Source organism: Lepisosteus oculatus, chromosome 24 (genome assembly GCF_040954835.1).
Source record: "Lepisosteus oculatus isolate fLepOcu1 chromosome 24, fLepOcu1.hap2, whole genome shotgun sequence".
NCBI lineage: Eukaryota > Metazoa > Chordata > Actinopteri > Semionotiformes > Lepisosteidae > Lepisosteus > Lepisosteus oculatus.
Genome location: NC_090719.1, coordinates 8,228,416 through 8,250,907, shown reverse-complemented (window position 1 = coordinate 8,250,907; position 22,492 = coordinate 8,228,416). Strand labels below are relative to the sequence as shown.

The window sequence follows — 22,492 nt, the reverse complement described above, 5'->3', positions numbered from 1 at the left end:
ATTTTAATTAAAAACTAAAATGATGCCAAAAAGCTGAGCAATTTGCTCATGATATATTCCATAACTTACATTGCTTTTAAAGACTTTGGTAGAGACCTGTGGCACTCAACAGCCCTAAGGGAATGTACACTGCTGTGTGCCAAGGTGACTAGAACAGATTGTTGGACAGCACGTTTGTGATCATAATCTGACCTGAAACGCAAATGGGAGACAGCGTGTCAGTGGCGTTGCTGTGTTGTGCAGGTCGCCAGTTAACGGGCGCTGAACAGGACGAGGTGGGGAAGTCTGAGGCTGATCCCGAAGCATCGGCACTGTGTGAGCAGGCTGTGAACGAGATCCTGCAGAGCCTCTCCGAGCTGGATGTAGTCAAGTCCTCTCACATCCATAAAGACACGAACTTTCAGGTAGGGGGTATTGTCCTCTCTTAAGTCTTAATTTACTGGATACCGCCTAAGAGGGTGGAAAATTTGGAATTTCTAAAAAAATCCTACAGCTGTTTCTGGAAAACGGAGTTTTCTGCTTGACGATTCAAATTTAAAGGGAAGCAACAGCTGTGATTCATCTAATAAAAAAAACTTAAATGGTCTGAATGGAAAAATGAAGCACAAAATTATGGATAAAAGAGTTAACAATTAATTCAGAGCAGTTTGAGCTACAGCTGTATATGATATTGTTGTATATAGCAGCAAATTGTTTGACCCTATAATAAAATTTACAGATCCAGTTTTTTTTTCTCTACATATTATAGAAGACTTAAGTAGGATAATTAATAAATAATTAAATATTCCAATAAGTACCAGTTTCTTTCCTGGCAGCCTTAGAGTTGTTTATTAACATGGGCCTATCATTACTAGATGTAACTAATTTTTCACTATAATTTTAAAAATAATTGATATTATTGCTTGTAATGTATTATAAGGACCTATCTTGGCCTTGGTTTTCCTTCATTGATACCAACTGCATCTGAAATGAGAGAATATCAGACCCCTTGAATGATGTGAGATATGTTTTTGGAGGACGTCTGCACATCCAATGGTGGTGTGCGTGTCGAAAAAGTGTTCAGATTCGTCTGTTTTGATTACCCACATCACAGTACAGTTAGTGCTTTGTATAAGACAGAGTAAAAACACTCTGGGAATGCTGGTGGCAGGAATCTTTTAGGTAATGATGTCTAGGTGCAGATCCTGTCTATTTAGGGGTGGAAGCACTTTAAAAGTGCTAGGCAAATGGAGGGAATTAATGTCAATATGATCATCATCTATCTACCATCAGACTGTAGCATCCATGCTATTGAGAAGAGGAGTATACTATCTCAGACTTAGTAATCCAAAGGCCAGTCTCAGGAAAGCTAGTATCCACTGCAGGCATGAGAGCCATTAAGAATTATTATAACAGCATGATAGCTCAGTGACAGCAGGCTGTACAATAGCATATACGGTACAAGCGCATCTGCATAAACACTTCAAGAGTAGTGTTTCATTATATACAACTTGTATATACAGGAGGAACCATGAAAGGGGTGCTTACTTCTGTGTAAGGGGGTCACACTGTTTGAAGGTGACAATACAGCCAAGTTGAGGCTTTTTTAATTGCAACATGATGTTATCTGAATGTCCGGGATAAAGTTATGCACATTTTGAGACCAGTGCACTACACGTTTACTACAGCAATAAAAACATCTTTAGAATGTAATTCCTCAGTCTTCTAATGTAAAAATGCCAGGTTCACTCAATGCCTTTCTTGTTCTGTGGGGAGGACTTGCATCATGCGCTAACCCACCTTATGCTTCAATAGTATTGCATAGTATAGAACTATAAGTTCAAGGAAGGTATTGTTGCCGCGTCAGCATGTGTAGGCTTCAGAGGAACAGGTTAAGCTTCGTATAGTTCCGTATAGTACGGGAGAAGCATATTGAATATCTGTTTAAATCTCCCCCTGAAGTCAGTGCTGTACACATTTAATGTACTGTAGTAACATTTACGTGTCCTGTGCGTGGTGTCCCGATCAGTCAATAGGCCTGATAGATTTAATGTACAGTACCTCTAAGGTCAAGTACCATACTGTATATGACTCATGACAAATAATGTAACTTTCAAAGCAACAGAACAAACCTAACCTTAATCCATTATACTGTACCTCATCTGGTATCCAGGGGATTGCATTCCTAAAGTTTTTCAGACTATTTACATTGTGTTCGATTTGCTTTCAAACTTTCAAATACTGTATAATAAGTGTGCCACCTTGGCCACAATGTGATTAAGCGCCTGTGGTTTGGAGCAGGTGAGGACAGGGCTGTTGGACTGAAGACACCAGGATCTAATGCTAAAGATGTGCTTTTGGAAGTCAAAAAAGGCTTCCTCACCAGTCCTTTAATCCCATTTTAGGGTTATATAAGTATGTGCACTTCAAAGATAGCCAAAGAAACCTGCACTAGGTACCGATGTCTCCATGGGAACGACCTAATCATCGTCATGGTTGTGGCAGTGTGATGATTTTCTCTATGCTGAGGGGGATGAGCATGCAACAGGAGAAGTGGAGAGGGTGCTAAAAAATTGATATATTTTTTTTTTTGCTTAACTCCCCTGAATTGAAAATGCCAGGAATGACTTCTAATAATTAAGGCTCTGCGCCCTTCATGTTTGACAGCACAAACGCACACCCCTCCCTTCACCCACATCCACCACTTCAATTAATTTTCATCAGCCGCAACAAGCTTGGGTCTCACAGGACACATTACAGGCCCGGCTTTGCATAATTATAACTTGCAGAAAAAAAATCCTTCCTGATATGTGGTTCTTTGGAAACTTTGGGTTTCCCACCTGCTAACTGAAGTTACATATAGTGAATTCAGGGAAAATTTATTTAGAGAAATTAATTCAGGGAAAATTAATCCTGAGGGTTTTCACTGTCTCTTTCCTCACTTATTGAGCATCCGTTTGTTTTTTTTTCAGTGACAAACGATGTACTTTTACTTTCTTCCCACAGGGAAAAGGTTTTGCTAACCGGAGAATAGCAAGCATAATTTAGATGTCATCCATCTGTTATTAGGAAGCGTCTTATTCTTGGTTAGGGTCTCAACACTCCAGAAGAAAAATCAATTGTTTATTTGCTCAACATTTTGCAACAGAATGCATTATAACAGTTAGGAATATTTTATAGACACCTTGTGGGCAAGGAGGAGTGGAAAAGAAAAACATTTAGACCCAGTGTTTGCCTCCACCTCCAGATCATGAGTTAGTGGCACATCAGACCTAATACAACATGAAGAATCTGCCAAGCTAAGGCTCAGAATCCTGCTGTCCTGGTTCTGTCATCAGGATTATCCTAGGGAAGCAGCTAAGGTTTCCAGTGGCTGCTATCTTGGGCCTAACATTTCACTAGACCCTGGGTTCTGACATCACAGATATCCTTGTTCTGTGATAGATGCCAGCAAAATCCAGACTGTAAATCCAGATGTAAATATGAGAAATTGGGATACAGTAACTGGGTGGAGGACCACAGTTTAAGGAAAATCAAATGAAATAACACAACCTAAACAATGGCAGCCCTATTAGTTTACAGGCTAAGAAAAACACACATTTAAGAAACAGGTATTGGGCCTTGGTTTAAGACTTTTATAACTTAACTTGAGTTAAGACTGTTGGGCGATCTCTTATGTGTTTTAGGAGGTCACTACAAAATGTAGGAGCCCTGAAGATAAAGGTTCTGTCATCAGCAGTTATTGTGAAGATCTTGGGGTTACTGGCTAACTGCTATCTTTTAATTTGGAGTGCTCTGCTTGGTGTGTATGTTGTTTGCGGGACAGTTAAATATGGGTGAACTAGACCTTTTACATCCTCTATTTAACTAAATGTTTGTGGATTTTTTTGGCATTTTCAACATGCAGAAGTCTGGCTATAGTACTTGCCGTTGTGTATCCCATTACAATAGTTTAGTCTGAATGTAACAAGAATGCAGGTGTTTACATGGACTTCAACAAATTCCTCACAGTCAACAGTCTAAATTTTGATCGGAGGTCTGCCCTCTCCAAGAGGGAGTGTGGATTCAAACATGTTGAGTAGAAAATTTCTTTCATAATAGAGATAAAAAAATATCTCCCCCCCATCGGAAATTAAAATTGCATTTTCTCCTTACACAGCCAGTTGATTTGTTGTTATTTTCGAATCCCTTTTCTGCTTATCTCTACTAAAGAAATATTCTTCAATCCCATATGCTCAGCCTTATGTTGAATTGTAAGAGCTCAGAAGCCTGATTGTGTGCTGTGAATCACAACGGTAACAGATTTCTGGTGTCTGCTGAAAGGCATGGTGATGTATGAGGCCTTGTATCCTCGGTTTTTTACAGTGTCACTGAAGTAGATTTTTGTTTCAATCAGAAGGCCGGTTTCCAGATTGAATATATACACGACATTGATGAATTTGGGACATGATTATTTGTTGGAAATAATATCTGCAATATTTATAGTACAACAGCATTGTAAAACTTTACCCTAAAAGGGGGCAGTGTGGCAAAGCAGGTAGGCCTCGGGACCCATAACTGCTGGGTTAGGGGTTCAAGTCCCTGCTGCAGACACTGCTGATGTAATAATAATCAATAATTCCTTACATTTACTGTAGAGAGCGCTTTTCTGGACACTCCACTCAAAGTGCTTAACAGGTAATGGGGACTCCCCTCTACCAACACCAATTTGCAGCCCCATCTGGATGATGCAACGGCAGCCATGGTGCACCAATACTCACACAAGCTATCAGTGGGGAGGAGAACAGAGTAATGTAGCCAATTCATAGATGGGGATTATAAGGAGGCCATGGTTGGTAAGGGCCAATGGGAAATTTGGCTAGGATGCCGGGGTAACACCTCTACTCTTTTCGAGAAACACCCTGGGATTTTAATGACCCTGGGATTTTCAGGACCTCGATTTTACATCTCATCTGAAGGACGGCGCCTTTTTACAGTATAGTGCCCCCTTTTTACAGTATAGTATACTGGGGCATTAGGACCCACACAGACCGCAGGGTGAGGGCCCCCTACTGGCCCCACTGACACTTCGTCCAGCAGCAACCTTAGTTTTTCCCAGGAGGTCTCCCATCCAAGTACAGGCCAGGCTCACTCCTGCTGAGCTTCAGTGGGCTGCCAATTGTGAGTTGCAGGGTGATATGGCTGCTGTACTTTGGATGAGGTACTTTCCCCTCCATTTCTCCAGTCCACCCTGTCTAAGTGGGGGCCAGAATGACTGGTGATAGGCATAGATCTCATCTCGTCCAGTGAAGAGTCACATGCTCTCTGTTTGCTAAACGCTATGGAAACCAGGATCAGTTCTGACCTGATCAGCTATTTTGGCTCTTATGTGAAACCCTCCATCCTTCTCTGAAAAAGTTACAATTTCAGAAGTATATCTGTAAGCAAATCTATATTTGAAAATCAATTTGCAGTGCTTAACATGCTGTATAATGTTTGGTTTCTTAAATTACTACACTGTTGATGAGCACTATGATTTCAAAAATTAGATAATAGCGCCCTCTGGAAGAAAATATGTGCAAATGCCTCAAATGAGATTTTTGAGTCATGTCTGAGTATCTCTACGTGTGAATATGGTCTGAGGCTCAAACTACCGTTTTAAGAAATTGTGTTCTATAATAGTGAACAGTGCTACTAGGTTTATTAGACTTCAGGTTGACATGTATGGTCGGGATTAGATGCAGATTCATTTTTTTGATTGCCATTCAGTCTCTTTTTGTGTACAGGCTTCATCTTTGCTTTCTTTGCTTTTCATTCTTTGCTTTCTTTTTATTCTGGAAATGCTTGTCTTGTCATTTTATGTAAAATTTCTAAAGTAAATTACTTTACAAAATAAATAAGCCAGACCTTAAAACAGTATTTTGAATATACATTTATATTCATTAAAGTAATAATAAAGTGTGATAAAGGTCCACTACAATCTAGTTGTAGAAGTTTACAGTATCATCCATTCTAATACAACAGTCATATTGACATTTTACTGTTGTACCTGGAATGAGCTCTCATTTCAAGCTTGTTTACTATTGTACGTTTTACAATGCTTATCATTAATCCACACACAGTATTTAGTGAAGGGTCCAGTCCAGTGGTGTGTTATAGCTTTTTATGTTTTCTGAAAATAGCAAGCAGTCCTTACAAGTCCTTCATCATCCTAAAAGGGAAGAAGGCAGAGAGAGGAGTGAAGAAGCAGAAATCAATCTGAAGATCTATGAGACTTAATGGTCTTTTCATGTTTCTGAAATGACTTGTGTCCTTGTGGGAAGACTAAGGCTTTTGGAGGACCATTAAAACAGACATCTGTGACAAGACAATTTTTTTCTGTTCTGTCCCCGAGGTGAGCTGCTCTCTGAAACAGCTGTTTTGGCAAGCCGAACAGCCAAGTCTCCATATTGAAGTGGGACCAGGACGGGGAAAGAGGGCATGAAAGTCAGGGGTACACACGACTCCCCCAAATGTTTTTCCTTCTCACGGGGCTGAAGCGAGTTCAGAATATCTTGTTTTTTCCCCAGTCATTTTCCACTGCCATATTTTATGCGCTCTGTGTGAAGCACAATTTGCCAGAGTTAAAAGCGTGTGGGATTTTGGGATAATTTAGAAATGGCACAGGCCTGTCAAGATAATTAAGTTTTCAAATTTATTTTGCCTGGGTGAAATTGTACTGCAAACACACACAAGCTGTGATTCAGCCTCTTTGCCCTTTTAAAATTCGAATATGTGATTTTCAAATCTTTGGGGGTTCGGAGGTGGTTATTTATTCTTATTCATTTTTATGTTAAAAAATAGAGTTATTTTCTGAAGGTAGTTATAAAATGAATTCAGAATATTTCTGCACTGAATAATTCACGTTATTTTAATTGGAAAATGAGATGTTTTTCAGAGAAACACTGTCATAAATTTATAGGTACTGCATAGAGTAAAGTATAGAGCTGAGTAAAGTAGCTGTGTTTATTGAGATATCTGGTGTCCTTATTATCCATATTAACTTTCTGAAAATATGTATTTGTATTATTCGCCCTCTTTTGCATCAAATAATGGAAAAGTAAAATGAGAACGTATTCATTTACAAAATATCAAGTATTGCTCATATCATTTAGCATTTGGGACTGTGCACGGAGATAAATTCAGGAAGTTATGTGATTTATAATTTGTCAGATTCAGATTTCCTTAGAGAAAAGAGGCTTGATTGTAATTGGTGAAAAACTGTGGACTCATATTTCAGTACCAGCACAGCGTAGCGCACAAACACCCTTGTGCAGGCTCACTCACATGATTTTTGAGGTACTACTGTTTTCCCAAGCCATTAGTCACGTAGAGTTTTCCCTATCTACAGTACCTGCCATTTCAAGAGCAGGCCCCTGAGAATTGATTGTGGTTCATTGCTGTGTACCAGAAAAAGAGAGTTGCCCTTTGTGTTGCTGTCACACTGCTGTAGCCACTTGCTGTTGAAGCTGTCAGTCTGTTTACAAAGGTAAGGCACCCTCACAGTCCTGACATATCTGAGACGCAAAATTTAGAATGAGGCACAACAAAGCTAGCGGGTATACTGTATTTAAAAGACTCCTACTTCTTATCTCCAGAAAGAGTTTCAGCAAGAAAGGGTTATTCCTCAGAGCAGCCCTCAAATATCTTGTTCTTACCTAAAGAAAAAAATATTCATTGTAAGGGAGTGTTTTAGAATTTTCTAGGTTTTGAACCTGCTTAATGTTGGCGATTTGGTGGTGGTTGTTTTTTTTTCTGCTGAAAGTGGTCAGAATGAAATCTTTTCATTACCCTGTCATACAACCTTGAAATACTATTCATAGCTTTCTCCCGAAGCTATTAGTTTTAAATTGGACAGACAGCCAACACGCTTGGTGTAACCCAAGTAGACACAGTGAATAAGAATTCTACAGGAAGCAAGCAATGTTGTGTACGACCATAATAATAAAACGACATTCAAACAGATCTGTTTTATCAGCACATTTTAGGTTTATTTTTTTTAATGCAGTCCCTGTCTCTTGTAAGCTATGGATTGTTTCTAAATCATAGTGGCTTACCTGTTAAATGGACATTTGACGTTTTTGAAACATTTTTTCCCCAAAGCTCAAAGTACAAACTACTGTACATAAAGCCAGCAGCCATAATCACCCTGCAACTCACAACTGGCAACCCACTGAAGCTCAGCAGGTGTGAGCCTGGTCAGTACCTGGATGGGAGACCTCCTGGGAAAAACTAAGGTTGCTCCTGGAAGAGGTGTTAGTGGGGCCAGCAGGGGGTGCTCATGGATGGGAGACCTCCTGGGAAAAACTAAGGTTGCTGCTGGAAGAGGTGTTAGTGGGGTCAACAGGGGACGCTCACCCTGTGGTCTATGTGGGTCCCAATGCCCCAGTATAGTGATGGGGACACTATACTGTAAACAGGCGCCGTCCTTCGGATGACTCTCTGTGGTCATTAAAAATCCCAGGGTGTTTCTCGAAAGAGTAGGGGTGTAACCCCTAATTTCCCAAATTTCCCATTGGCCCTTACCAGTCATGGCCTCCTTATAATTCCCATCTTACCACTCAAAGCTGATGTGTGGGGAGCGTTCTGGCGCACTATGGCTGCCGTCGCATCATCCAGGTGGATGCTGCACACTGGTGGTGGAGGGGAGTCCCCATTACCTGTAAAGCACTTTTAGTGGAGTGTCCAGAAAAGCGCTATATAAGCGTAAGCAATTATTAATTATTATTATTATAAGTCATGTACTATAGAAAACTGTCATCTCAGTTCAAATATTGTATCTGTCATCTCAGTTTTAATCACTGACTTGTTGTTAACAACTATTCACATTTTATCCTTCAATAGTGGAAAAAGAGCACGACAGCTGAATATGTTAAAACAGAGTATACACAACTGAGAATTCAATTTAAATTTAACACAATACAGCTGTTTAGAGTAATGGGGAAAACTGACCTTAAACTACATGTTAAACAGTGTTAATTAAACTGAAGATATATGTAAAATTCTCATGTGAAAAACTGGCAGTAGTATTGGTATACTGTACATTTCAGGGCATGACAATCATTTTTTTCTATCCAGAGTACAGTATCAAATGTTCGAGACTGCTTGTACTATAAACACCATTGTTGCTTTCTATGTCTTTATGGACATAACAAAATATTCTAAAACCATAACATGTATTTTACAACATTAAGATTGTATATCCCCTGAGTAACTGCACAACCTTTTTTTGCTACCATGTAACATCAATTGTGCTCTATTTCAGAGTACAATTTTGACAGCAGCAAACCAAGAGAGATGTTCAATCTCAGCAAACACAGACTCATGCATGCCTGACCTTAGTTTCACTGAGACCAAAGAGATTATTTTAGAAACGCACTGAAACACACTGAGCTCTCTCAACATTGCTTAACAACATTTTCATTGTCACTGAAAGTCTAATAATAACCTGTTCTGTTCTATATCTAAGAAGTACAGGGAATAATAAGTGTTCTTCAACTTCAAAGTAAATTGCCTGTCCATTTAGGATTAAGCTACCATGCAGTGTTTCAGCCAAAATTATAAATGTAATTACAATTGCAATACAAATGTGTATTCCAAATTAGAATGTTTAATTGCAGGGATTCATCTTCAAATTAATCAATAATGCTGACTAATTAAAAACTTAATCAAGTGCAAGGGTGTCCTGAGTGTTTCCACACTCATTCAAAACTGCAGGTGAGTTTAAGTTCAGGTTTTGAGTTCAGTCCAAAAAACAATTTACTGTACTATTCATTGAAATCCATCAGGGTGGCACAGTGTTTAGCATTGCTGCCTTACAGTGCTGGGGTCATGGGTTCAATGCGTGGGGTGCTACTGTATCTGTGGAGTTTGTATGTTCTCCTTGTGTTTGCATGGGTTTCCTCTGGGTGCTCCCACAGTTTAAAGACATGCTGGTTACTCAATTGTCTTTTGTGAAAATTGGCCCTGTTTGGGTGTGTCTGTATGTGCCCTGCGATGGACTGGCATCCCATCCATGGTGTACCCTGCCCTGTGCCTGCTGCTTACCAGGATAGGCTCCGGCTCCCCCACGATGCACTGGATGCATTGGGTAGAAAATGGATGGATGGGTAAATGGCCTGCATCACCAGCCCTTACAGTATGAAATGCTGTGCACCTATGAGCTTAAAGTGTCATCCTTGAGAGCTGCATCAGTTCTGCTTGCAGTGCTGGCACTACTAGAAGAGTGGAGAGGCTGAAAAGCATGAAAAATGGCAAGAGTGCTTCCCAGTGTTGGAGGGTGTTACGTCCTAGTGTGTGGTCCATGTGTGTTTTGTTCCACATTACCTGACCTTGATTGTTCTCCCTCCCCCATTGGTCCATCATTACATCATTGTTTCCCTGTGTCGTCGTCATCAATCAGCTTCTCAGCCAATCAGAGTGCAGCTTATTTAGTATATAAGTTGGAGGTTTTCAGAATGAAGGGGCCTTTCATTTGACTTCGGTCCCGCTCGGCTCAGCTTCGGTTTCGTTTCGCTTTCGGTTTAGCTTCTTGTGTGTGTGTTTTCATATATCTTTGCCTTTGTTGGTTTGTGTTCATCTTGTACTTTTCGTTTGTTTGTGTTTATCCTTGTTTAGCCATTACCTTGCCCAGACGTATCGTATCAAACTCTGTGTTCTTTTGTACCCTGTTACTTGTGTCTACTCTCATTTTCCCTTATTTGTATTCCTAGTTCAGTTGTGTATTTTAGTTAACTTTTGTATGATATTTGTATTAGTAACACTAATTAGTACGGGTGCGTGCCGTTTGTCTTGTGTGGTTTTGGGTAGTCAGCGAAGTTTAGCTAGGGCGTTTGAAGACGCTGTAGACCATGTGTTTCGGGTTTTCTTTTGAACTTAAGTTAGCTTTCCCTCACTTTCTTAGCTCCATTTGGTTTGTTGTTTACTTTTCTTTGGCACTGCCCTAGTTATCTTTTCCCTGTGTGTTATTGTATCCTATTATGTACCAGTCACTTATTCACCTTAAAATAATCACTTTTGCACCAACACTTGTTATCACGCTCAGTCCCTCACCAAAACCCACCTGCATCCAAAAACTATCCTAAATGTTACACCCCTTTACCCCTAGACATTTCGGGTTGTAACAGAGGGCATGTGCACTTCAATATGACGTTTTATAGACAACTTATAGAAAAGAAAAATACCAAGACAAGGTCAAATTGAAAGAGAAGAATAACTGGTGATTTTAAGTGGTGAGGAATACAAAATATAAACTTAATACTTCTGTGAACTGGGCAGCTCTGCTTGGATGCTGGTAGCATACTGTAATTACATACATATGATTTGGTCCAGTTCCTTTCATTGTGTTAGCTCTGCAGGAGACTCTACAAGTTTAGTGATTAATGTTTTGAGGGTAACTGTCACACATTGGAGCGGAAGATATTTGAATTATGCAGTAGTCTAGCGCTTCTGCTCATTACCCTGAGTTTCCCACACATGCCTCTTCTGAGTTTGTGTTTTCCTTTCACAGGATATGGAGAAGTGCACCCTGTACACAGTCATGTCTCCCAGCAGCAAGAGCTCCCCTAAGCTGACACCCCTGGCTTCTCAGCACCAGCTGCAGCTCCTCCAGCACCAGCTGCACCAGCAGCAGCAGCAGACACAAGTGGCTGTGGCTCAGGTAATGTGAGCTTGATCTTTTCAACATTGGAAATCAGGAAAAACGTTCATCTAAACAACTTATCCATTCAAAATTAATATTTAACACTAAGTGAATCTGGGCCAGCAGCCATATCACCCTGCAGCTCTAAAATGACAACCCACTGAACCTCAGCAGGGTGGAGCCTGGTCAGTACCTGGATAGGAGACCTCCTGGGAAGCTATGGTTGCTGCTGGAAGTGGTGTAAGTGGGACCAGTGGGGGGTGCCCACCCTGCGGTCTGTGTGGGTCCTAGTGCCCGGGTATTGTGGCGGGGACACTATACTGTAGTGGGCGCCGTCTTTCGGATGAGACGTTAAACCAAGGTCCTGACTCTCGGTGGTCAATAAAGATCCCCGGGTATTTCTTTATAACAGTAGGGAATTATCCCAGTGTCTGGGCCAAATTTCCCCCCTCAGCCTGTACCCTGTCCTCCAAATTGTCCCCATATACGATTGGCTTGCCCTTGCCCTGCGATGGACTGGCGCCCCATCCAGTGTGTACCCTGCCTAGCACTCATTGCTTGCTGGGTAGGCTCCGGCTTCTCACATTACCATATGGTATAAAGCTGTAAGGTAAATGACATGACTACATGAATCTGTAAGCCCAATGTTCCTATAGATATATGTCTTAGAAATGTATATTATTCTTATTATTTCTAATAATAATTTAAAAGCCATCCTTTCCTTTTATTATTCCAAATATTTTTGTAATATATAAGGTTTTCTTTACTCAGGTTTAATTTTGTATACCGGTTTATCATACTTATTATCTACTTATTATTTTCAACACTGAAAATCAGGGAAAAAGTATTCATCTTATCCATTAAAAAAATCATATTTAAAACTATGTGAACTAGTAAACCCTGTTTTCCTACAGCTGTGTATTATTTCTAATAACAGCAACAATTTAAAAGCCATCTTTTCCTATTATATGAGGTTTTCTAGATTAAAGTTGTGAACACCTGCACCTGCTTATCATATTTATTATCTGAATATGTATTATCTTAACATAATCAGAATTGTCATGGGGGATTATTTTTAGAAATGGAAATTTTAGTTTTTTTTTAGAAATTAGGATTAATCATTTACAATTTATTTTGGTTTTTCTTTATATATTTAGATTTGCCAATTCATTTTTTTATCGTGTGCTCTATACACCCAATTTAAAATTGTGAAATGTGCCTTTATGTTTCAACTCACAGCAACAAGGCTGTGCCCACTTGAGGAGACCGAGGAAAAGCACACAAGCTCGACTGTCTCTTTGAGCCATTCACTCTTTTATGTGTGGCAAGCTCTGTAGTGATATACAGGAGGTTCAGTGCTGATATTAGCGCAGTGAGGTGCATCCATCACTGACAGAACTACAAGCCTGTTGGAACCTGAGTACCAAGTCAAAGGGTTTGAGGTTTCACTGAGAGCTGCGAGATGAGAATGAAATTCAGCCCTGCCTCAGGGGGGCCTTGAGCCAGTTGTACAATGAGGCTTGGGTGGTATCATTAGACAACTGGATCACTGAATCCAGGTTTGGAGTGAGCAGCCTTTACCAGTTGAGCTACACTGGTTGGTTTTAATAAGAGTCACGGCACCTTACTGTGACAGTCTGACTCAGTCTGACTGTTTCCCTGGAAAAATAATAAAAAAAGATTTTTCAAACCGAGTAAGTATGAAGAAGTGTTAAGGCAATTAGTTTAACTGACTCAGCCCATATGAGTAATAGATCAGTCTCCAGAAAAAAGACTTTTGCCAGCTTTTTATATGAAACTGGGTGACAACAGTGTTTCTTTTGTGTGTACTGTTTGTTAATGAAAGGTGAAGTGGTGTACTGTGTAGCCATGAACTTGAGAATTACATGAAAGATCACAGTGTAACATCTCTGCGTATGGTGCCTGACCTCAAGTCTCTCACAGAGCTGTCTGAATGCACGGCAGAAATAGGACAAGAGCCAGTTCAATAAATAATTATTGAGGGCACTAAGGCTGCAAGTGGGATAATTTATCTGAATCATTTGGTGAAGGGTAATACAATTAACAGTGTAAGAGCTGCAGAAATGTTATGAATGAGAGAGGACATTCATTCTGTCCTAATCATATTTTATTTCAGAAGCATATTGATCCTGATTAAGCAGTGTTTCAGAAGATAAAATATTTATCTTCTCTTGCCAGCTTCATTGCAGTATAAAAAAAAATTGCTGGTGTATGGATTGTTAAAATTGGCTTGCAGAAACCCGATGTATCGTGTTTTCAAAAGTTCATTGGAATTGTCATTAGAAAAGAAAACTCATTCACATACAGGCCACTATTTGGAAGAGTTCTATTATTAGTGGGCTTCTTAAGTTATCAGCTTCAGCCCAGCTGTGCGTTGTCTGACTGAGCCTAGTCAAGTCTTTGTACGTACAGCGTGTGGCTGTGACTTCATTTTCTATCCGAATGAGCAAACCAATGAATAAATGCATAAATAAGACACCAAAAGCAAAAGCACAGGTTTATCTGGTCTTTAGCAATGTAATTTGAACCAGTGCGCTTGTAATCATAATAAGATCAAGTATGTTTACTATCCTAAGTAATAAAGTCCTTTGGAATCACAAGATTGGTATTCTTTAGAAAGATACTGTAGTTTTAATGAAAATCCTGATTATACATTGTCTTGTGTGCCACTAGATGGAGCACTTTGCATACACTGCAGTGACTGAAAAAGAATGACCAGAAAAGCACAGCATTATTGGGATAATGGCGGAAAATTGCAGATAAAAATACACTGAAATATCCCCAGGTTCTGTTTCCCTTTTTTACTGGCAATTAGGAGTTGAAGCCCAACATGACAATACAATTTAAACTCACTTGCAGATCTGTGTAGTGTATTCAATTTGAATTAGAAAAAGAAGTTCTGCAGTCACAATTACTCCCATTTCAAGGTACATGAATCGTTATGATTTATAGTCAAAAGATTAATGAAACCTACTTAAAATGACTGCAATCTTTTGTTTTCTAAGTTGAATTTTATTTTTGTCCTACACTGCTGAAGCATGTAAAGATTATTTTCTAGTACCTCTTCAACTGGATTAGAACAAAATAAGACTATAACATCTAAATTTACAAATGCTGATACTCCCAAAAGGTATTTCCTTAACCTGTGACATACTCCAGCTGGCTTTTCCCTGTCCTCTTCTCTCACTGCTTTCCTAACCCCTGTGCAGGTACAGCTACTGAGGGACCAGCTGTCAGCCGAGACCACGGCTCGCATTGAGGCCCAGGCCCGTGTCCATCAGCTTCTGCTGCAGAACCGTGATCTCCTGCAGCACGTGGCTCTGCTGGTCAAACAGCTCAAAGACCTTGAAGTCAAAGTCCAGAAAACAAGCAACTGTAAGTCCCTTTCGCACAAATCTTGAATTGTTGGTTTAACACTGTATCCTAAGACGATGTGAACAATAACACACAACTCTTTCAAAAGTACTAAGAAGAAATAGATATTCTTGTAGAAAGTAGACTGTGATGTTTTAACTGATTTCCCCCCTGAACTAAGATTCAGAAGTCACCCTTTCAATTTGCATTCATATTTAAAAAAAATGGCAAATTCATGTGTTGGCAAACTTTGATTCCTACTGTACAAAATTACTGTGACTTCATTTTTTTTATTCTAGTCATATTCTGAATCCTTTTAAGTAAGATATTTGATTTTTTGTATTGTACATTGTTTATCATATAAACATATGGGAATTAATCTGAGGGTCTAATGGGTGTAATCTGAGGCCTTTTAACTGCTGTGGCCTTTCTGGGATGAGCCTCATTCAGATGTAGTAACCTACAGTTTTGCTAAACTCTGGGAAGTATGAAGTTCAGGAGGAGGTCGAGTACTGATTTCACCCACTTCCACTCTCCTACTTTTGAATATGTCACCTTCAGAGTACCATTCATTCTTCTTCACTCTCAGTGACTTACAGTATCATTACCCTTGCAGCGGCTCCCTGGCTCATTCCTCACAACAGCGAGGGACACCGTAGAGCCTTTTCCCCACGGTCAGGTAGCGATTGACTCAGCCAAGAGAGTTCACCTCATCATCCTAGGAAAATCAAGTTCACAGCTCCCCATGTGCTCTGACCCGCCAAAATGTTGTGGCCAAATGCTGTGACTTATGGATATGCTGTTCACAAACCAGTCTGTGTCCTGACCCATAGTTTAAGAACACTCTACTGTAGAGGAACCAAGAGTTCAGAACAAAACAGAGTCACTGCTCTGTAGTGCCAAGCCCAGGGCTTGTTTTTAGAAGACGCTCCTTACAATGTAGAAAACCTGTGCTTGGGGAGAGCTGAGGTGGGGACTTTGAGCTTGTAACCTCGTGTTTTTGTTGTTAATTCAGACGAGACAAGCTCCAGGTGGAACTCTGTGTCAGCACAGTCGCTCTCCCTAAACCTGAAGAAGAACTACAGCTTGGGACCTGATATGCCCATCACTTCCACTCCAGCTGGTGATCCAGGGAGCACCCCTGTCCATATGACCCAGGTGGACTGCACCGAGTCCTACCTGAACCTCCTGAATCTTGAGAAGCAGGGGGCACCTGACTGTCCAAAGAATGAAAGCAGGATAACAAGCGCAGCCAATGGGAAGCACAGCAGTGGTGAAGACACAAATGGATTGGAAGTGACTGGGAGTGAGATTGCGTGCCTGAGTTCTGTTCCCCAAAACCTTAAAACGGGGACTGAACGGTAAGTACGAGACATCTTAATTGCGTGCCTTCTCATTGATTCCAGCATACCAGCTTAAAAAAAATAACGTTTAGTGTTAAAAGTTTAAAGAAAAACTTTTCTTATTCTTAATGGAATCTGCTTCTGACATTTTTCCTAAAAAAAAACAATGGTTTTGTTCCTATCATGAAGTTTAGTACGAGTTAGAATGAATAATTAAAACTTGACAACCTATCCAGTGCTTCTTCCAGTACTTCCTGTCCAAGTATCTATTGTTTAGTACACTTTCTTTCTCAGACCAAGATCTGTTTTGTGCCTGAGTTTCTTTTTACTTCCAACATGAAATGTAATGAGCTAATTCTGCATTATTAAAGCAGTCTTGGAACTACCTTATCCTTTCACAACCTTGACAGGCTTGTTTTAGTAGATGAGAGTGGGTTGGGCTTCTTTTACTGTTTAGCATTGCTTTCTACCACGGTCAAAGGAGAGGAACATTAACTTCAGTCTAGTTGTCTGTCAGATGAAGCCAAAACTAATTACCTGTATTCTTGTTACAACTCCAGCTGTCTTTTATTTAAGCAGTAGCTGGACGTAGATCCATCACTCTGCTGAACTGTTTTGAATACTTTGCATTGCAGCCGAGGAGCTTAAATTGAATTGCTTTGAAAGGATACCCCTTCTTTAATGACATTGATTGGCACAAGCACAAGACAGAGAAACGAGATCAAAGAGCTGAGTCTGGGGGAGATTCATGAAGAAGTAAATCTTTCTTTAGACATTGTCTGCTTTATTAGAGAGCAAGACATTAGGATTTCCTCTAGTGGTGAAATACGTTGCTCAGCTGAAAATCAGTTTTTTTTCTCTGGTGTTAAATTGCAGAGGAGTTAAGTTTTGTTGTAGGAGAAAGTTTAACATACAAACTGAACACTTTGGAACTGCACGAGTGGATTTTTAGGTGGTATAATACCAATGGGTTTGAGTGCGTGTCTTAATAAAAAACAAATTTTCTCTAGTATTCACAGTCTGTCAAAGACTAGTTAACTTCAGTCTCTGAATGATTTGATCTCACATAACGTGGGTTTGGTCTTTCTCTTTGGACAGTGGTTAAATGTACTGTGTGGTGTCAAAGAATAAACTGAAAAAAAGTAAATTGGGAAAACAGACATATTTAGTTGTTAAAGATATCATACAAATTGAATATTTTAAGTTGTTTCTTATCAAACAGATGAAATAATTTATTTAACTGAAATTTAGATGTATTTTACTAATGCTCGCTTTTCATTAGATTGTAATTATCCAGTGCATGGTACCTTTAACATCTGTTTTAAAGAAATGTTTAAAGAACCTGGACCTGCCTACATACTGTAAAATCTCACATTAGCCTTAGAGAGTTATGTCAGGGATCAACACTGGTAGAACAACAAGTTGACAAGAAGATGAAATGAGTGACTACAACCCTATCAATCTAGCATTTCATTCATCTTTGGTGCTTTTCACCTATCTCCAGTATAATTAAAGACAAAGACAATTACTTTCATATGTAATTGAAAGCTCATGCTTTATTTTACTAAAAAATCATTTTAAATTGGTAAATACAGTATAAGAAGGTGACCATTATGTAGTTACTGTATATATTAATTAATTTCTTTATTCATTCAGTTTCTTTATTTAACGTCCCTAGCACAAATCCTTGACAGGCACCATATGCTTTACAAAGTACTTCCAAGAAATGGCAGATGGGATCACAACATTCATTTCACTGCTAGTACGGGTACTGTACTTTAAAAGTACCAACCCCACAAATTTCCATCAACTAGGAATGTTCCTAGTAGCAATATACACAATTTCATATTCTTAAAGTAGTAGTATTACATGGGTTTTGAATACATGTATGAATGGCATCACAATCCTAGGAAACCAATTTAAGATATGTATTTTTTGTGTCACATGCTGATTCACTTGCATTAAGAGTAGCGTCTGAATGTATTCGGCATGGTTAAATCAGAGAACAGGAACATGAGGCTAACTGACTTCCTCAGTGAAAGTCTGCACTATAAGGCCTTTGTACAAGGTTTGTCTTCCTGGACGTTTAATATGGCTGTAATTATAGTAACAAAAGCAGAAAGAACAACTTACTTGACCTAAAGGAAAAGATTTTCTCAAACACGCGAGGCAAACTTTTTTTAAAAAGCAGATTATTGAAGCAGCGGCTTCAATAAAAATTTCTTTTTTTGAGGAAGTCTATTATTCATGCATGCTTTTCACAACAGTAAAGAAAATCTAAATCAGATTTTTCAATTTACATTTAGAGAGGTGCCCTAAAGGGATCCAGCAGATTTTTACAAAAGCCCTACTTGTGTTTCTTAGAACTGTCCCCTCTAGTTCTTACTTTTTCTCTTTGATAAAAAAAACAACACTTCTATTCATCACTACCCTTAGTGTTATTTCATCTTTTTGAGAAGCCGCAGAAGAGCTAGTTAATGGTTTTGTTAAAGCAGGGGATTTGAGAGTGTACAGTCGAAACACCATATTGCCATAAAGCAAATGAACTACAGAGACTGCATAAACCCTGAATGATTTTGTAAACAAACTTTTCATTTCCAAAAGGAGTCTGTAAGTCCAGTGCTCACAGACACCAGCAAGGGTTTTATTGACGACTCAGACACTAGCCAGCAAGATCTTTCCTCACTACATTCATTAGTGTTAACATGTACAATCCAATAAGCACAACATGGCTCCATTTATAGCATACCTAGTTTTTTCTCTCATAAATGGCTGTGGGGAAGCTTCATTTACAGACTGCAACAGGAAATAATTATGTTAACAGTGAAATTAATCTGAAAAGCGAGACCGGATCCAGTAGGCAGAAACAATGAGGCAAACAAGTTAGGCAGCATTTTTTTTCATCTTTTTCTGAAAAGGTTACTGTAATTGCCACTGACCTGGGTATCTCTCTTCGGCGAAGCTATTGGCTTCTGACATGCTCAAAAAGGTCTTTCAGAGGGGAAGTGTTTCCCACATAATGTTGTTAGTGTACTGTCAGCATGTCTTCAAACATCAGGATAATGAGGAATTAATTTAATTCCAAGATCACTGTACATTGAGAAGATGAAATAATTGACTTTTCAAGGCATCTGTCCTGAAAATCTGTTCATTGAGCTTCATGCAGCTGTACACTGAATAATATGGAATCATACTGTTGAGACAAGGGTGGGTATATTCTGAATTTCAAGGAAAACTAAATTCAGGTTTTCCTAAAAATATGAAGTCTGGACTAAAAATATCAAAAACAACCAGAATTCATTGTAAGAAAAGCTGCATCGGCTCATCAGTACTGGCAAATAGGGCGAATGTGTAGGGGCTTGGCTTTTTCTTAATGTCAAAGTCCCTTGCGTGTTTGCAGGCAGACTCAACAAATTCCAGGTACTCAAGATCATGCATAGCTGTGCACATGTAGGATACGTGGGTGAGTTATCTGATTACAGGATAACAATAACTCAGTTTGAGTGCTACAGTACTGGACACTGCTTGACTAGGCCTGAGTTCAAAGAAAATATCTTAGATTAAAAATATATCCTACATCCAAAATTCAGGCACCTAAAAGCCAGAATTCCTGTTCACGCCCAAGCAGGCACATTTACATTTCTGAAATTTTTATCACTGCCTTATTTCAGCTTATATCAGCTTGCTCTGATATTTGCCATAAGTAGTGCTGTTTCAAGTGGACCCAGATGTATTGCTTCATGCCTCGCAGATATGCTTAATAGAGTACTTCCTGTCCTTTTCTACATTGTGAACAAAGCAGATTATCACCATAAAACAAGGAAAGTGCATAAACATGCTGAATTTCTTTGCTGAAAATGTACAACATTTTTGCTTTATGATGCTTGTCATCTGATCAGATTAAATGGAATGCCAAGCTGGCAATGAATTTAATAAACATACAACAGTTTATTACAATTCACAGCAGAATTGAGATTCTCAGATGTATATTCCTACTATGAAAAGTGCCGTGTTAAATGAATGTCGCGTATACAGTTAAACATAACCTACCTTTGAAATAATAAAGCATAAAATACATAATAAAAGAAAGAAATATTGCTTAGGAAGCTTGAAGGAAAATGTGTATCTGATGCTGGTAGTGTGTAAGAATCCTTTTTGAAATATTTTGTCTCTTTGAAGGGTTTATCTTAACTAACAAAATGTGCCCTGTGGGTTTTCTACAGCACTGGCAAATTTCACCTAAGCTGTTTCATGGGCAGTTATCTCTCTCACTGTAGTGTTGGCTCCTGGTCTGAAGGATTTTTTTAAAATTCTAAGCATGTCTGTCATGCCTGGCCTATTAAGAGCAATAACTGCCTTTCTGCATGTCTGGGCTCAACTGAGTAGGAGCTGGACACAATAAAGAAATCAGAAGTGTTAAAGAAGAAGAAGTTAAATCTGTTTTCAAAAAAGGGCAAAGGGAAATTGTGTTTTGAGTGCTCACTGCTAAAAATAGACATCCAGAATATATCTAAATGAATATAGAAATAAGTATAATTTCAGTGATTGTTTTTCAAATCTATGTGATGTGTAAGGAATAAAGAGAAAAATAAACATCTTGTATTCACCATCTTATGTTGAGAAGAGCTGAGCTTCCTGTCTCACCAGGCGATGTCAGTCTCTTTGGCGCTGCTCTGTATCACTTCAGTTGAAAAATCAGTCTGAAGCTGAGTTTTGACCTCGTTTATAAAATAATGCCGTATGGAGAGCATTGCACAAAGATACATACCTTTAATCATGTCAGAAATAAGATAAGCTCAGTTTCTGCTTACAGAAGATGACCGGTCTCGATTTTATTTGAACAAAACGTATGGTAGTCGGTTTGCAAATCAGGTTATATGAGGTACTAATTAAAGCCTGTTACAGTAAATATAATTTGCATTATTAAAAGATTAGCATGGTTTCTTTGGAATTAAATTAAAAGTAAAACTAAGAAGGACAAGCCTCTGAGGACTATTACCTTGAGGTAACAATGTGGTGGAGTGGTTTGCAAGTTCTGACGAACACCACAGCTATGTTTTCAGAGTCTAGTGCTCCTGGCTAGGTCTTCCTGGGTGAACAGATATGAGCCACCCTCCATCCATCCACCTTACTGGCCACCTTCTCCTGGTGAGGGTCTCGGTGGTAGCAGGCTGAGCATGGATGACCTTTCCCTTTCCCCAGCTACCGTCTTCAGATCTTCCTGAGGGATTCCCAGGTGCTCCCAGTCCAGCCAAGAGATATAATTCCTCCAGCGTGTCCTGGTCTGCCCTGGGGTCTCTTCTCCAGCGGGGAGGGCATCCTCACCAGAGCCACCCCAACTGGCTCCTCTCGATCCAGAGGAGCAGCGACTCTACTCCAGGGTCCTCATAGAACTCCGGGCTCCTCACCCCGTCACGGAGAGTGAGCCCAGCAGCCCTACGCAGAAATCTCACTTCCACTTCTTGTACCTGCGAGCTCGTTCTTCCAGTCGCTACCCGAAACGTATGGCGTTGGATGAGGATAGGGGTGTAGATCACCAGAAATCTGACAGCTTGGTCTGAAAACTCGGTTCCTACTTCACCACCACATTACTGCAGCCTCTGGTGAATCCTACGATTTGCCCTCTCTTGGGAACAAGACCAAGAGATACTGTAACTCCTTCACTGGGGGCAGGTGTTCCTCGATCGCCTGGAGAGGGTAAGCCACTCTTTTCCAGGAGAAAATTCCAGAACAAATACTACCAACTGCAGTGACACTCAGGATCGTTACTAATCCAGAGTACTCAACCTTCCTGAAAACCGATGCTCGATAGAGTAACACCTACTGTGCAAACTCTGTAGTTCTTACGGGAGACTTCAATGCTCACAGTAGCATTAAAGAGTAATAGAAAGTAGCATTAGAAGTAACAAGGCAAAGGGATATCTTAAAACGAATGATTAAGAAAAATAATTTAAACCTACGCAGTGAATTGGACTTGTGATCAAGTATCATCCGTAATGAACGCTATGTTTGAACACAAGGTTGTCTGTAAGTGTGTTTGGTGACAGAACCCTTGGTGCCAAGGTTTTTTTTTTCTCTGCAGGCATATCACAGACTCAGACTGACTAATCTATCAGCATTTGCATAATTAAAGTTC

The 22,492-nt window shown here is 39.6% G+C and overlaps 1 protein-coding gene and 1 long non-coding RNA gene across 6 annotated transcripts in view; one reads left to right on the top strand and one right to left on the bottom strand.

The window, feature by feature from the left end:
• The window catches only part of LOC138224941 (uncharacterized), a 212,181-nt gene that overhangs the window by 22,081 nt on the left and 167,608 nt on the right, over positions 1-22,492 (bottom strand). The window lies entirely within an intron of this gene.
• LOC102695231 (carboxyl-terminal PDZ ligand of neuronal nitric oxide synthase protein) overlaps positions 1-22,492 on the top strand; it is an 85,953-nt gene that overhangs the window by 54,003 nt on the left and 9,458 nt on the right. For 4 of the 5 annotated variants that reach the window (XR_001480769.2, XR_011183444.1, XM_015366924.2 and 1 more), the window contains 5 exons: positions 244-404; positions 11,507-11,656; positions 14,869-15,034; positions 15,630-15,692; positions 16,029-16,374. Coding sequence is in view for 3 of the 5 variants with exons in the window: in XM_015366924.2 (XP_015222410.1) it covers positions 244-404; positions 11,507-11,656; positions 14,869-15,034; positions 15,630-15,692; positions 16,029-16,374 (886 nt within the window). In the remaining 2 variants the exon portion in view is untranslated. The remainder of the gene's footprint in view (positions 1-243; positions 405-11,506; positions 11,657-14,868; positions 15,035-15,629; positions 15,693-16,028; positions 16,375-22,492) is intronic. The other variant, XM_015366925.2, reaches the window with a different exon arrangement.